Below are 15,604 nucleotides of genomic sequence, written 5' to 3' on the forward strand. Positions count from 1 at the left end.
ACAGCATCACTAGGCACTAAACTCTCTGAGGATCTGAAAAACAAGAAATGTTGCTCTACATAAAGATAACCTAGGCTATAAGAAGTCTGTCAAGACCCTAAAACTGAGCTGCAGCGTGGTGGCCAAGACCATACAGCGGTTTAACAGGACAGGTTCCACTCAGAACAGGCCTCGCCATGGTCAACCAAAGAAGTTGAGTGCACGTGCTCAGCATCATATCCAAAGGTTGTCTTTGGGAAATAGACATATGAGTACTGCCAGCATTGCTGCAGAGATTGAAGGGGTGGGGGGTCAGCCTGTCAGTACTCAGACCATACATCACACACTACATCAAATTGGTATGCATGGCTGTAGTCCCAGAAGGAAGCCTCTTCTAAAGATGATGCACAAGAAAGCCCGCAAACAGTTTGCTGAAGAGAAGCAGACTTAGGACATGGATTACTGGAACCATGTCCGTGGTCTAATGATACCAAGATAAACTTATTTGGTTCAGAAGGGTGTCAAGCATGTGTGGCGGCAACCAGATGGGGAGTACAAAGACAAGTGTGTCTTGCCTACAGTCAAGCATGGGGGTGGGCATGTCGTGGTCTGGGGCTGCATGAGTGCTGCCGGCACTGGGGAGGGACAGTTCAATGAGGGAACCATGAATTCCAACATGAACTGTGACATACTGAAGCAGAGCCTGATCCCCTCCCTTCGGAGACTGGGCCATAGGACAGTATTCCAACGACCCCAAACACACCTCCAAGATGACCACTGCCATGCTAAAGAAGCTGAGGGTAAAGGTGATGGACTGGCCAAGCATGTCTCCAGACCTAAACCCTATTGAGCATCTGTGGGGCATCCTCAAATGGAAGGGGGAGGAGCGCAAGGTCTCTAACATCCACCAGCTCCGTGATGTCGTCATGGAGCAGTGGAAGAGGACTCCAGTGGCAATCTGTGAAGCTCTGGGGAACTCTATGCCCAATAAGGTTAAGGCAGTGCTGAAAAATAATGGTGGCTACACAAAATATTGGCACTTTGGGCCCAATTTGGACATTTTCACTTAGGAGTGTACTCACTTTTTTTTGCCAGTGGTTTAGACATTAATGGCTGTGTGTAGAGTTGTTTTGAGGGGACAGCAAATTTACACTGTTATACAAGCTGTACACTCAATACACTACATTGTAGCAAAGTGTAATTTCTTCAGTGTTGTCACATGAAAAGATATAATAAAATATTTTAAAAAATGTGAGGGGTGTACCCACTTTTGTGAGATACTGTGTATGACGGTGTCATTAAGGAGTCCCTAAAAATTAGATACAGTGGTATTGAAATGACAGAGCTCAATTCTTCTAGGATCCGTGGATGCCATCTGGTCCAGGTGCTTTATCCACTTTTATTCTGTTTAAATATTTTTGGACCATATAACTTTTGAGCCATTGTGAATCATTTGGGGCTGTGTCAGTACCACCCCCATTATGGACATGAGTTTCCCCATGCCCCTAAGTACACAGAGCTGAAGAAACTATTCAGTAAATTTGCCTTCTCTTTGTCCCTAGTCACCTACTCTAGATTCTTTTGTAAAGGGTCTACATGCTCAGACCTGACCTTTTAACTATTAATATATTTGAATATTTTTTTAGGGTTCGTCCTACTATCTTTTTCAATCTGTCTTTAATTTTGAAGTTTAGCGTCCTTGATTTCCTTTTTACATATTCTGTTATATTCTTTGTAAAATTCAAACGGTGATAGTGTTACTTCATTTTTATATTTTTTAAAAGCTCTTTTCTTATTATTTATAGCTTTTTTTAACTTTGTCCGTGAGCCAAATAGGTTTAATTTTTAATCTTTTAAACTTATTGCCAATGGCAATATACTTTGAAGTGAGTTCACATACAGTCGCTTTGAAGAATTCCCATTTCTGGTCTGTGTTTATTGATGTCAATATTCCCTCCCAGTCTAAGTCTTGGAGAGCAGCCCTCATCCTTGGAAAATTAGCTTTCTTAAAGTTAAGTGTTTTTATCTTTCCCATATATGTGTTTGTTGCTTACAGCTACCCAAATGTTCCTTTTATATGAACATTAGTAATAAGCTCTGCTAGTAATTAGTAATAACCGCTCTGTTGGTAATTAGTAATAACTGCTCTGCGGTTTGAGATTTCCAACAGAGCATCATTCCTAGTTGGGGCCTCCATGAATCGTACCATAAAATTGTCCTGTAATTGTACTAGCAGATATCATAAATGTCCTGGTATATGTTCCCTGGTGCTTACTAGGTCTCAGTGTGCTCATTGATTAGCCCGTTTGTCACACCTAGTTATAGACCTTGTCTTTAACAGCGTGGCTATCAATGCTCAAATCATTTGGAGGCTTGGAGTAAAAAAAAAAGGATTTTTAGTATTATGGGCAGCAGGAAGGCTAAGTGGTTAGTGCTTCTGCCTGGCAGCACTAGGGTCAGCGGTTCAAATCCCAATCACAGCACTACCTGCCTGAAATGTGCATGTTTTCCTTGTGCCTGTGTGGAGTTCCCTTGAAAATAAGCCCCCCTCTTACATTTAGTCTGGATGTGGCATTCTTGATGGTAATAACCTTGATTTTGGTTTCGTTATATCCCCCCAGACTTCATTCTTAAAGTTGGTTCAGAATTCCACCTTAAAGAGAAGATTTCCTCCCCACTTATCTATTATGCAAGGTTGCCCTCAATTCAAATTCTTACCTGTCCTGCAAACTCAGTTTTGTCGTACTGCAATCCACTGCTCAGGTGCCACAGACTGGGTCTTGCATCACCATTTTCCCTCTGACATCATTGGAAGGTGCCACCCTGATGACAATGTGTACCAGGCCAGTTCCTTGCTCCTTCAGCCTCTTAGGATATGCAATGGGAACATCCCAGGAGTAGGGACATGCCATTGTTGCCTTGCTGAGAATGACAGTGGGAGGAAGGCTGTAGTGGAAAGAAAAAAAATGTAAAAAAAAATTGTCTTTTTATATTGTGGAGAACGGAGAGAATGCAGAGAGGTTTTTTTATGGTCACCTTTCTCACCTGCCTGTGAATTTTTCCCACCATATTCACTGTAGTCAGGCCTGTGAGATTCTATTTCTGTGTCCCCTTGCCCTTGCAGAGGACTAAAACATTTTGTTCTGAAGGCTTTAAAATAAGACTTAGTGGAAGGATTATCCAACATGTGATCAAGGCCTATGTTGGTAAGGGTTAGATTCCTGGGGTTTTTGCCACTGAACTTTGGTGGTGAAAATGGGTAAGACTACAATCTGGTATTCCTTAAATACCTTTACCAATATCTATACACTAGATGTGAATTGGTTGATTTTAGCATTGACATTTTAGTGCAGGTTTCCTTGCATTGATAATATTGTGTACTTGGTATGTTTTCCAAGGGTAAAGAAACATTTTGTTCTGTTTAGGAAGTTAGGAAAATAAATACTATAAAATATTGGCGAAATTGAGCTACAATGCAAAAACTAGTGAATAACAGGGATGAGTGTAATTGAGAGTTTTCACTCCACCATTCTGGACATTTTAGCTAATTTTTACCATTTTTGGTGAAATGTTTGGAAGTCAATAAAGAAAGAAGAATTAGAGTGCTTTTGGTGGATTTTAGGGGTACAACGGGCTCTCAAGGATTTGGGAAACTCTTTGAACTATCCTGTACCTGTTCTTGTGCCAAAAAATGTGCCCTGTCAGGTTTAATAAGTGTGATTTCAAGCCTTATAAATGGATTTGGGACCATCCGTTGTGTTGTGCAGGAGGTGGATACAGTACACAGCTGATAGTCCTACTGAATACACTGTTAGAATTTGTATTATGGGAAGAAAAAAGCAGCTAAGTAGAGAAAAACGAGTGACCATCATTACTTTAAGAAATGAAGGTCAGTCAGTCCGAACAATTGGGAAAACGTTGAAAGTGTCCCCAAGTGCAGTGGCAAAAACCATCAAGCGCTACAAAGAAACTGGCTCACATGAGGACCGCCCCAGGAAAGGAAGACCAAGAGTCACCTCTGCTGCGGACGATAAGTTCATCCGAGTTACAGCAGCTCAGATTAGAGAAAAGGGCAATGCCACACAGAGTTCTAGCAGCAGACACATCTCTAGAACAACTGTTAAGAGGAGACTGTGTGAATCAGGCCTTCATGGTAAAATAGCTGCTAGGAAAACACTGCTGATGACAGGCAACAAGCAGAAGAGACTTGTTTGGGCTAAAGAACACAAGGAATGGACATTAGACCAGTGGAGATCTGTGCTTTGGTCTGATGAGTCCAAGTTTGAGATCTTTGGTTCCAACCACCATGTCTTTGTGCGACGCAGAAGAGGTGAACGGATGGACTCTACATGCCTGGTTCCCACCGTGAAGCATGGAGGAGGAGGTGTGATGGTGTGGGGGTGCTTTGCTGGTTACACTGTTGGGGATTTATTCAAAATTGAATTCATACTGAATCAGCATGGCTACCACAGCATCTTGCAGCGGCATGCTATTCCATCTGGTTTGCGTTTAGTTGGACCATCATTTATTTTTCAACAGGACAATGACCCCAAACACACCTCCAGGCTGTGTAAGGGCTATTTGACCAAGAAGGAGAGTGATGGGGTGCTGTGCCAGATGACCTGGCCTCCACAGTCACCGGACCTGAACCCAATCGAGATGGTTTGGGGTGAGCTGGACCGCAGAGTGAAGGCAAAAGGGCCAACAAGTGCTAAGCATCTCTGGGAACTCCTTCAAGACTGTTGGAAAGCCATTTCAGATGACTACCTCTTGAAGCTCATCAACAGAACGCCAAGAGTGTGCGGAGTAGTAATCAAAGAAAAAGGTGGCTACTTTGAAGAACCTAGAATATAAGACATATTTTCAGTTGTTTCACACTTTTTTGTTCAATATATAATTCCACATGTGTTAATTCATAGTTTTGATGCCTTCAGTGTGAATCTACAATTTTCATAGACATGAAAATAAAGAAAACTCTTTGAATGAGAAGGTGTGTCCAAACTTTTGGTCTGTACTGTATATATTGTATATATAGAGTAATTTTTTTGTTATTTGTTGCCAAATATAGTTTTGTTGTACAACATAACTATAGCAGCTGGCTGCTGCTAGATATTATAAATCTTGAGCTCCATCTAGTGCTAGAAAATAATTATTGAATTGGCCCAAAAAGATTAAAAGAGCATATCAGCCAGTGGTATGGATACACCATGATTATCTGGGTTTCAGAGCACATGTCTTTATTTATTGTAATTTATTGTAATATGTTAGAATTCTAGCAATAAATCTAAAACATATTCTAGTAAGTATTTAAGTTACAAAAACATCATTGCTTGTATATGGATAGAGAGGCAGCTACCAAAAAAATCTGAAAACTGTTTTAGTATCTACCATAATTTTATTTTCCTGACAAGCTCCATGGCAGCATATGCGCAGACAGTCCTCTCCCCCTCCAGCCTCATTAAATTTGAACCACCCCCCACAACAGCATTATGTAACTTGCTTACTCTGACTGGGTGAGACACTATGCCATGGAGAAGGTAAAATTACAGTAAATATGATATACATTTTCCTTTTTCCTGACAGCTCCATGTCAGCATACAGTATGTATGGGAAATAACTAGACAACACAGGCTGGAAATGCTGAGAAATTTAATTACCAGAGGTTTTAGAAAAAAGAACACTCCAACCAAAACCAACAGAGGTAGGAGAGGTCAGCTCAACACAGTAATGGGTTATAAAGGTATGCATTGAGGACCAGGAGACCACCTTACAGATCGTCTTTGGGGACACATGAGCAGCTTCTGCCCAGGATGATCACATGTCCTGATGAATGCAGTAGCACTATATACACCTTTATGGACTTGCAGGGATGTATCCAAATGGCTTAATTGCTCCTAGTATGCAAAAGTAAGAAGGATGGTGTTCTGTTTCAAATGAAAGTCTGCAGGGTACTAACTAAAGACCACTCTATCTGTAAAAAAGGTGCTGAAGGGTCCCTTAGATCAACAGTTTCACATACCCATCACTCTGAAATGGTGACTAAGAAGGCAGTTATCACTGTAATGTACCACAGGGAAATTCCTCCTTCAGGGGAAAACTCCATTGAGTAAACAAACTTCAGAACTAGTGATAGACCCCATTTTGTGAACAGAAGATTCTATGGTGGTTTCAATTTTAATACTACTTTTAAACAGTGGAGATTTAAGTTACCTGATGACCTCTGAAGGAACTCTAGCACTTGTGAACCTGTGGGCCCAGAACTGAAAATTTTTAAGAGGATGCACACAATTGAAACAGCTTCCACACTCTGTTGTAGGTATTGGTACTACTTTTCTTGGGTTTTGGGAGTGCGGTGTCAACAACCTTGTCTGAGCATTCTAAGCCAAGTAGCCTTTTCCTTTAGTATCCAGATGGAGCCTCTCGGGAGCAGGATGGCAGATGGGTTTTGAGTCAGGAGATTTGAAGGGGTTGACAAAGGCAGAGGATCCTCTCAGGACCATCTTTAATATTGACTAGATCCTGGGCAAACATTTTCTTGCGCCCCCTCTTCCATGTAATTTTGCTCTCCCCATGCTTTGCGACATACAATTAATAGCAGCTAGACTCAAAATCAGTTTACTGAATCAGATCAGGTAGAGATTGTGATTAGCTGCCAGAGGTTAAAGTGTATCATTACTGCTCACTGACTGGCTGCTAGAGGTTACAGCACACATTATGTCTCACTGTTTATTTTATAGAGGTTACAGCACAGGACTTCTGCTTGTTGATTGGTTGCTAGAGATTACTGTACATCAATACTGTTCACTGATTAAATGCTAGAGGTTACTGGACATCTATAACATTCACTAATTGGTTGCTAGAGGTTACTGCACATTATTACTGCTCACTCATTGGTTCCTAGAGGGTACTGTATATCCTTACTGCTCAATGATTGGTTGCAAGAGGTTAGTGCACAGCATTACTGCTCACTGATTGGTTGCTAAAGGTTACAGCACATCATCTCCTTACTGCCTGCACACCATGGACTGGGGAGGGACCCATTATTAGACAGAAAACTCCTAGGGATTTTAGGATTCCTGGGATCAGTGGCAATGCTGGGGGGTGGGGGGGGGTGTGATCAGTGGCAATGCTGGGGGGTTGATGGGATCATTGGCAGTGGTGGGGGGGTGGGATTAGGAGGCAGTACACTGTGACAATCTTTGGAAAGTATATATGGGGTATTCTGTGAGCAGGGGATTTAAACTGACCATCAATGTGAAGGAGAATTTGCACTGACCACTATGTAATGGGGAATGTTATGCCACCCACAAATAGAAAAGAGGAATTTCTACACTGACACCAATGTAAGAAGAGCATTTCCACTAACCACCTAAGGGGGAATATACAATGATATCCATGTAAGCGAGAATTTACACTTACAACCATTGTCTAGGAGATTTGTACTGACCACCAATGTAAGGTGACACTTCTACACCAACCTCAAATGTTAGGGGGGATTACACTTGCCACCAATTTAAAGGGGGGTATTCAATGACCACCAGTGTAAGGGCAATTCTGCACTTACCACCAACGTAAAGATAAATGTACACTGACCATCAATGTTATGAAAAATTTACACTGGCAACCAATGTAATGGGGGATTTTACATCAACAGCCAATAAAGGGTAATTTCTACACTGGTCACCAATGTAAAGGGGATTTACACTAACCACCAATTGAAAGGGGGCTTCTGCGTGGACCACCAATGTAAGGGAGGATTTGAAACTGACCCCAAATGCAAATTTGGATTTTTTAATGATTACCAATATAAAGAGGAGTTTCTACACTGGCCACCAATGTAATGGGGATTTACACTGACCACTAATGGAGCATTCACAGTAACTATACATGCTCATTTATCCAGGAGCTGTGATTATATAATTGGAAATTTTTTTGATTAATTTAAATGTTTGTTATTTTTTTTGTTATATATATTTGTGGTATTTTTCTCCTGGATATATGTGTGTCTTCTATACCCAATCACACTGGTTTACCATTTAATTAATTTTCATTTAATCAATTCATTTTAATTGATCACATAATTGATCACATGATCCATGATACACTAGTATATATCTGTGGCAAAACGTTGTGGTTGTGTAGCTATGACTAAGCACTATTGAGAAAAAGTGAAACGCGTCAGTTAATCTATCCTGTACCCTGCTATGATTTGAACTTTTATTTTATACAATAAAGGCATTTATATTGGAGTGCGGCTGTCCAGATCCTCCTTCTTCTTAGCCCCCGTACACACGATCTGACATTCCGACCACAAAATCCATCAGATTTTTTCCAACAGATTTTGTCCGAAACTGGTGTTGCATGCACACAGTCAAAGTTGTCGAAAAGAACAATCCTTTGAAACGTGATGACGTTTGTTCGTTACGACGGGACTGCGTTGAGGCTAATAGCCAATAGCTTTGGTGTCGTAATTTGATCTGAGCATGTGTGGCACTTTGTCCGATCAGATTCCTCTACAAACGATCGGAAAAAGTCCGATCGGATTTTGTTGTCGGAAAATTTGAGTTCCTGCTCTCAAAGTTTCTCCGTCAGAATTTCCGGTGGAAAAAGTCCAATAGAGCCCACACACGATCGCATTTTCCGACAAACTATCTATCAGATGTGTATGGGGCACAAGTGGTGGGGTCACCCGGTGATGTCAACAGGTGACCCCCTCGTCTTGTGATGTAATCAACCGGGGCATGCTGGGTCGATGTCACATGGGTGGGGTTACCCAGTGACATCACCAGGTGCCCCCACCCCCTTTTTTTATTTTGCAGTGGGAAGCGGTAGGAGCTGTTATTCAGCAGGAGCCTTTGTTAGGTGTGGACCACTTTATTATTTATCTTTTGATCTGCAGCCGGCATTCATTATGTTTCATGCAAATGGTCTGGCATGGTTCAGAAGTAGGGGCCACTCGCCCCCCCCCCCCCCTGACCTGTGGATTTTGAGGGAGGGGGACAACTTCATTTTTGTTTTTTACATTTTGGCATGGGATCCCCCTCACAACCATACCAGACCCATAGGGCCTGGTATGGATTTGGGGGAGGGACCCCCACACAGTTTTCTTTCTTAATTTTTCATTGCTGGCAATTCTTTTGTTTACATTCAGTTGTCAGCGGGAAACCCAGCTGAAGCCGCTCTTTAACAATCATCTTTTTACTACAGGTTTTTAAGGATGCCGACTACCGCCAGCGTTAAATTACCACACGCTTTCACAACTAAAATGCCGCATTACTTCATAACACATCGCAATGCTGTATTTTAGTAGCTTTTTTTTATGCCCCCAAAAAATTTCGAAAAACGCTGAGCGTTATTTTACCGCATTTCTTAAAGTGATAGATACTGCTTTGAGAATGGAGCCGACAGGCTTTTATGAAGTGTACAAGAGCTCCTGGAATAGCACGTATAAAACAATTATTATATATTCCAATCATACAGCACATCAGATCAAACACTGCAACACTTGAAATCCAATACAATTAACATACTATATATTTTTAATGTTTTGTTCAACAAACATGGCAAGAGTTAAACGCTTAGTAAGAAAAAAAGAATCCCATTTAGCTGAATGTGCATATTCTGTGCATGATGCATCATTAATAATTTTCACACAGGGTGATGCCGATTCTGTATAGCACTACTTAGCCACATTCACACAAGAAAATTCTAAAGTTAATCAGTAAAATATCATTTACAAGGAAACTAAAATGGTATTGGGTTGATTTTATTTCTTTAACTTCGGTTTGTATGTTTTTCCCCCAAAAAATTATATTCTACAAAATATATATATTTTTTATATTTATTACATGTCCATAACCGGTGTCCAGAGCAAAATGGGTCTTTCAAGGAAGTATGGGTCTTTTAGAGGAAGAGCACAGCTGATGCTCTTCTTCTAGCTGGAAATTTGTATGGAAATGCACAGATTGTGGAGTTGGAGGTGGGAAAAGTCAGTCCCGAGTCCTCTCACTCAGTCAGATATCTTCATGTTATTTGAGGTTGAGTTATTAAGCTCAGTAAACAGTTTTTTTTTAGCAAAACAGTTGAGATCAGCACGATGAACAGAACATTCTCGGTCTAGAACTAGCGTAATATAAACTATTTATTACAATATTTTGATTCCAAGTTCTAAAAATGGCAAACTGTTTTTTTTTAACAAACAGTTTTTTTGTGCTTGCAAACTTACCCCCAAAAAAAGAATATATCCATTAACATCATACATACTTTCAGTGCCATAAAAAAAAAGAAAATGAGCAAGTGTTGGGCAAGAAATACAAATTGCAAGAAACTGAGAAAAATGCCATTTATAGCAAGTCATGAAAAGTATTTTGCTTTCATTTTGATCCTTTAGCAGTATTGTGAACAATTTTGACTTCAACTTTTTATAAGTTGATTCTTAAGCTTAAGCTTCTCTTTTGCTTTTAGTTTTGGAGAAGATTCGCAGTGCAGTTGGAAGCTCTCAGCTCTTGATGTCTCAGAAAGTGCAGCAGTTTTTCCGGCTCTGCCAGCAGAACATGGTATGTGACAATCTTATTGCTATACATTAGTAATACAATGCTATATATACTATACTGTTTACACAAACATACTTACAGTATATCACATATTTTAACCAGGAAGTAAGTGCTTGAAGTTGTGCTACAAACAGCAGCCATGGGGCAAAGGACTTGGCACCGGCATCCCCTGGAGCAGTGATGGCGAACCTTGACACCCCAGATGTTTTGGAACTACATTTCCCATGATGCTCAACTACACTTCAGAGTGCAAGAGCATCATGGGAAATGTAGTTCCAAAACATCTGGGGTGCCAAGGTTCGCCATCACTGCCCTGGAGTCTCCTTGCAGCTGATCTTTACCCATTACTGATGTACAATGTTTCTTCTACACTATCCTTTTGTAGTTGTAGTTATCTTGATATTGGCAGGGTTTTGCTCCCTTATGTCTTAGCCTCCAGCAAAGAGAATAAGAAGTTACATGGTAGTGACATCACCAAATTTCACTACAGACTAGTCTCTTTAGACTAGTAGTCAGAGGCAATAATGCCTTGAGCTGGCCATACATGGATCGAAATTTGTCCAATCAGCATAGACTGGTCGAATTTCAATCCATGTTAGGTTGTACAGAATTCAATATAGCAATCTACTTCTGTATAAATGCCTTTACTACATTTCCCCCACTCAATCAGTGATGCAGGGTATAGCCTGAAATGCTGGTTAGTGTATTTTGATGGCGAAGAAGTCTCACCGCTGACAAAAAATAAAAGCTCAGTGGAGGGATTCCACCAACCACATTGAGTCTGTGGATGGGGGAATAGAGTCAGTTTTTTTCAGTCAAACTGTTGCTTGAACACAAGAACTGTATCATCTATGGGCTGCTTTAGACAGAAACAATTTCAGATATACCGCTATGAAGCTGTAGGAAAAAGAGTACTTTGGAACTCTCACATCCCAGGAAGTGCTCTGTTATTTTTAAGGAGGAATTACAGACTTATGACACATACGCACGTTCGGAATTTCAGCCAGCAAAAGACAGATGTGAGTTTTTCGTCGGAAAATGCAACCGTGTGTATGCTCCATCCGAATTTTGCTTACCGAATTTCCGCCAGCAAAAGATTGAGAGCAGGTTCTCAATTTTGCAGACGGAAATTCCGATCGTGTGTATGCAATTCCGACACGCAAAAACTCACGCATGCTCAGATTCAACTATGAGACGGAAGCTATTGGCTACTGGCTATTGAACTTCCTTGTTCTAGTCCCGTCGTACGTGTTGTACGTCTCCGCATTCTTGAATGTCGGAATTTGATGTGACAGTGTGTGTGCAAGACAGCTTGAGCGAAATCCCGTCGGAATTCCGTTGGGAAAACCATCAGAGCTTTTTCCGACCAAAATTCCAATCGTATGTACGAGGCAAAAGGGTACTTTTTAACATTTCAATTTTTTTTAAACCTGGCAGATCTTTATTTTTTATTTCAAGTCCAATTTATAGTGCATCTATCTTTTAAAAGATAAACTTAACCTCTCCCCCCAAATAATTAAAAAAGTATTAAAAAGTTATTGGGAACATTAAATTAGCAGTAACCAGACACTTATCACTGCTGACTACACACAGAAATTAGTCTCATTAACCTTCTTCTTCTTTGCATTACCCATTAGGGCCCCATTGAGCTGAAGGGATAAAAAAAAATGCTGTGGCCATACTGCTGGTTAAAAAAAGAAGAAAGAAATCTCCACACATTTACAAAGCCCAGCAAAACAGGCAGCAAGCACGCATATATACAGTATCTCACAAAAGTGAGTACACCCCTCACATTTTTTGTAAATATTTTATTATATCTTTTCATGTGACAACACTGAAGAAATGATACTTTGCTACAATGTCAAGTAGTGAGTGTACAGCTTGTATAACAGTGTAAATTTGCTGTCCCCTCAAAATAACTCAACACATGGCCATTAATGTCTAAACCGCTGGCAACAAAGTGAGTACACCCCTAAGTGAAAATGTCCAAATTGGACCCCAAAGTGTCAATATTTTGTGTGGCCACCATTATTTTCCAGCACTGCCTTAACCCTCTTGGGCATAGAGTTCACCAGAGCTTCACAGGTTGCCACTGGAGTCCTCCTCCACTGCTCCATGATGACATTATGGAGCTGGTGGATGTTGAGACCCTTTGCTCCTCCACCTTCCTTTTGAGGATGCCCTACAGATGCTCAATAGGGTTTAGGTCTGGAGACATGCTTGGCCAGTCCATCACCTTTACCCTCAGCTTCTTTAGCAGGTCAGTGGTTATCTTGGAGGTGTGTTTGGGGCCGTTATTATGTTGGAATACTGCCCTGCGGGCCCAGTCTCCAAAGAGAGGGGATCATGCTCTGCTTCAGTATGTCACAGTACATGTTGGCATTCATGGTTCCCTCAATGAACTGTAGCTCCCCAGTGCCGGCAGCACTCATACAGCCCCAGACCATGATACTACCACCACCATGCTTGTCTGTAGGCAAGACACACTTGTCTTTGTACTCCTTACTTGGTTGCCGCCACACACGCTTGACACCATCTTCAGACCACAGGATATGGTTCCATGTCCTTAGTCTGCTTGTCTACAGAAAACTGTGGGCTTTCTTGTGCATCATCTTTAGAAGAGGCTTCCTTCTGGGATGACAGCCATGCAGACCAATTTGATGCAGTATGCGGCGTATGGGCTGAGCACTGACAGGCTGACCCCCCGGCCCTTCAACCTCTGCAGCAATGCTGGCAGCATTCATACCTCTATTTCACGAAGACAACCTCTGGATATGACGCTGAGCATGTGCACTCAACTTCTTTGGTCGACCATGATGAGGCCTGTTCTGACTGTAACCTGTCCTGTTAAATTGTTGTAAGGTCTTGGCCACCATGCTGCAGCTCAGTTTCAGGGTCTTAGCAATATTATAGCCTAGGCCATCTTTATGTAGAGCAACAATTCTTTTTTTAGATCCTCAGAGAGTTCTTTGCCATGAGGTGCCATGTTGACCTTCCAGTGACCAGTATGAGAGAGTAAAGCCCCATACACACTATCAGATTTTCTGCTGATTTTTGTCTTCAGATTTACCAAAACCATATAATATGAGGTCAAACCTTAGGAGTTTCAATTTGTATGCAATCAGGCAGGCCCTTACACTACATGGTTTTGGTAAATCTGAAGACAAAAATCTGCAGAAAATCTGATAGTGTGTATGGACATTTTCACTTAGGGGCGTACTCACTTTTGTTGCCAGCGGTTTAGACAATAACGGTTGTGTTGAGTTATTTTGAAGGGACAGCAAATTTACACTTATACAAGCTGTACACTCACTACTTGACATTGTAGCAAAGTGTAATTTCTTCAGTGTTGTCACATGAAAAGGTATAATAAAATATTTACAAAATTGTGATAGGTGTACTCATGTTTGAGAAATAATGTATATACATTCATTTATATATTCTTATTAGAAATGGAGAATCAGCTGGAAAGCCACAACCTTAAAGGAAAAAATACAACAGGCATTGCATATTTTAAGATTAAGAGTTAACAATGGGGTTGTTCATTTTGAATGCCAAATTAAACATGGTGGAACTTGAATGGATGATTAAACTTATTTCCTTTTCCTTTGGTAGGTTAGTCACAATGCTTCAAATGTGCCTTTGGCCCTCCTTGTCTTACTTGCCTGGAAGCAATGACCCTGGGTTAACATTACACATTACACATCCAGTGATGGGATGTCAGAAATCATGAATGACTGAGACAGAAGTACAGTTAAATCACTCTTGTTTATTAATAATAATAATACTAATAAGAATAATAAAAAGGTAAACAGAGTAAATATAGTCAAACCATAGTCAGTGTTCAGGAATCAGAAAGGATAGTCAGACAATCCAAAATGTCAGGGAGCCAGAGATGAGGGTAGTAGAACAGCAAGCAGGATCTGGAGCCAGAAGAAATGTCAGCCAAGCAAGTCTTTAACAGGACCACGGGCGAGCGTCTCTAGAAATGTGACCAAGGAGCAAGCAGAGATCATCTGGACTGGACAGCTTAAGTAGGCAGGACTGACGAGCAGGATATCATCAACAGGTGAGTCACTGTAGAGAGAAAGGAGCTGGCAATTAGCCGACAGCTGACTGACTGAGCTTTGAGAAGGAAGGGCTAAGCCCAGCCCTGACATGGCATTAGTATTAGGATTTAGTGTCACTAATATTTAATAGATTTGCTTTGAAGTAACTCTTGCATGAGAAAATAGCAAATACCATTGCCAACATCCTCCTTAATATGCTTGTTTTCTGTCTGGTATACTGACCCAATGTTTCTAGGTCATGGTCCTGAAACAAGTATGGAACTCTGGAATGTCAATGTTGTAGGACAGAAATGTTGTATATCTATATCTGAAAACTTGTTCCAGGTTAGAGACTTAGAGCATTGAAGCAAGGAGATCAACATGGCAGCCATGCAACTAGCATTGCACTCAAGAGGGGCAGCATTTATGTTTTATTCATGATATGTTTTCATTAATGATGAGCCATACTCGCGGGGTTCAGATTTGGGGTAAATTCTCAAACAAAAGTTCTGGTGCTGAAACTAAACCCTATTGAAGTCAATGGGAACTGAATGTTAAAAAAAAAGTGATGGCCATTGTCTAGGCTAATGGGCACAGGATTTTCAAACAATGGCATGGGGGGTTGGGTACTGCCCTGGAGAACATGAACCAAAGCAGAAAAATATTTTAAAAAATTAAGTTTGGTGGGCAGCAGCAATTTTAACAATACTTAAAGCACAACATTAACACTTTTAAATCCCATTAAATAGAGTCAATACAAGCCTGGTAATGCCCTTAAAGTGATATTAAACCTATATTTTTTTATATAAAAAAATAAATAAACATGTTATACTTACCTGCTCTGTGCAATGGCACCTCCTCCCTGGCATGTACCACCATAGCAGGCCAAGTGCCCCCATTTTGCCTATTTTTCGATTTATGGTTTAAATGTGCTCATAGTTTAGTTGTAACTGTTTTGCATTGGTTTTTATAATAGTGGACAATTTTATGTAACTTGTATAAGACTGTCTGTGCCTGGTTTTG

General features: G+C 40.8%; 1 protein-coding gene across 7 annotated transcripts in view; it reads left to right on the forward strand.

The window, feature by feature from the left end:
- DLGAP3 (DLG associated protein 3) overlaps positions 1-15,604 on the forward strand; it is a 655,676-nt gene that overhangs the window by 606,917 nt on the left and 33,155 nt on the right. For all 7 annotated transcript variants that reach the window (XM_077481746.1, XM_077481739.1, XM_077481741.1 and 4 more), the window contains one exon: positions 10,444-10,535. In XM_077481746.1, coding sequence (XP_077337872.1) covers positions 10,444-10,535 — 92 coding nt within the window. The remainder of the gene's footprint in view (positions 1-10,443; positions 10,536-15,604) is intronic.

This window comes from Lithobates pipiens, unplaced genomic scaffold (assembly GCF_037356315.1).
Source record: "Lithobates pipiens isolate NorthernLeopardFrog02 unplaced genomic scaffold, aLitPip1_a1.2 Scaffold_16, whole genome shotgun sequence".
Taxonomy (NCBI): domain Eukaryota; kingdom Metazoa; phylum Chordata; class Amphibia; order Anura; family Ranidae; genus Lithobates; species Lithobates pipiens.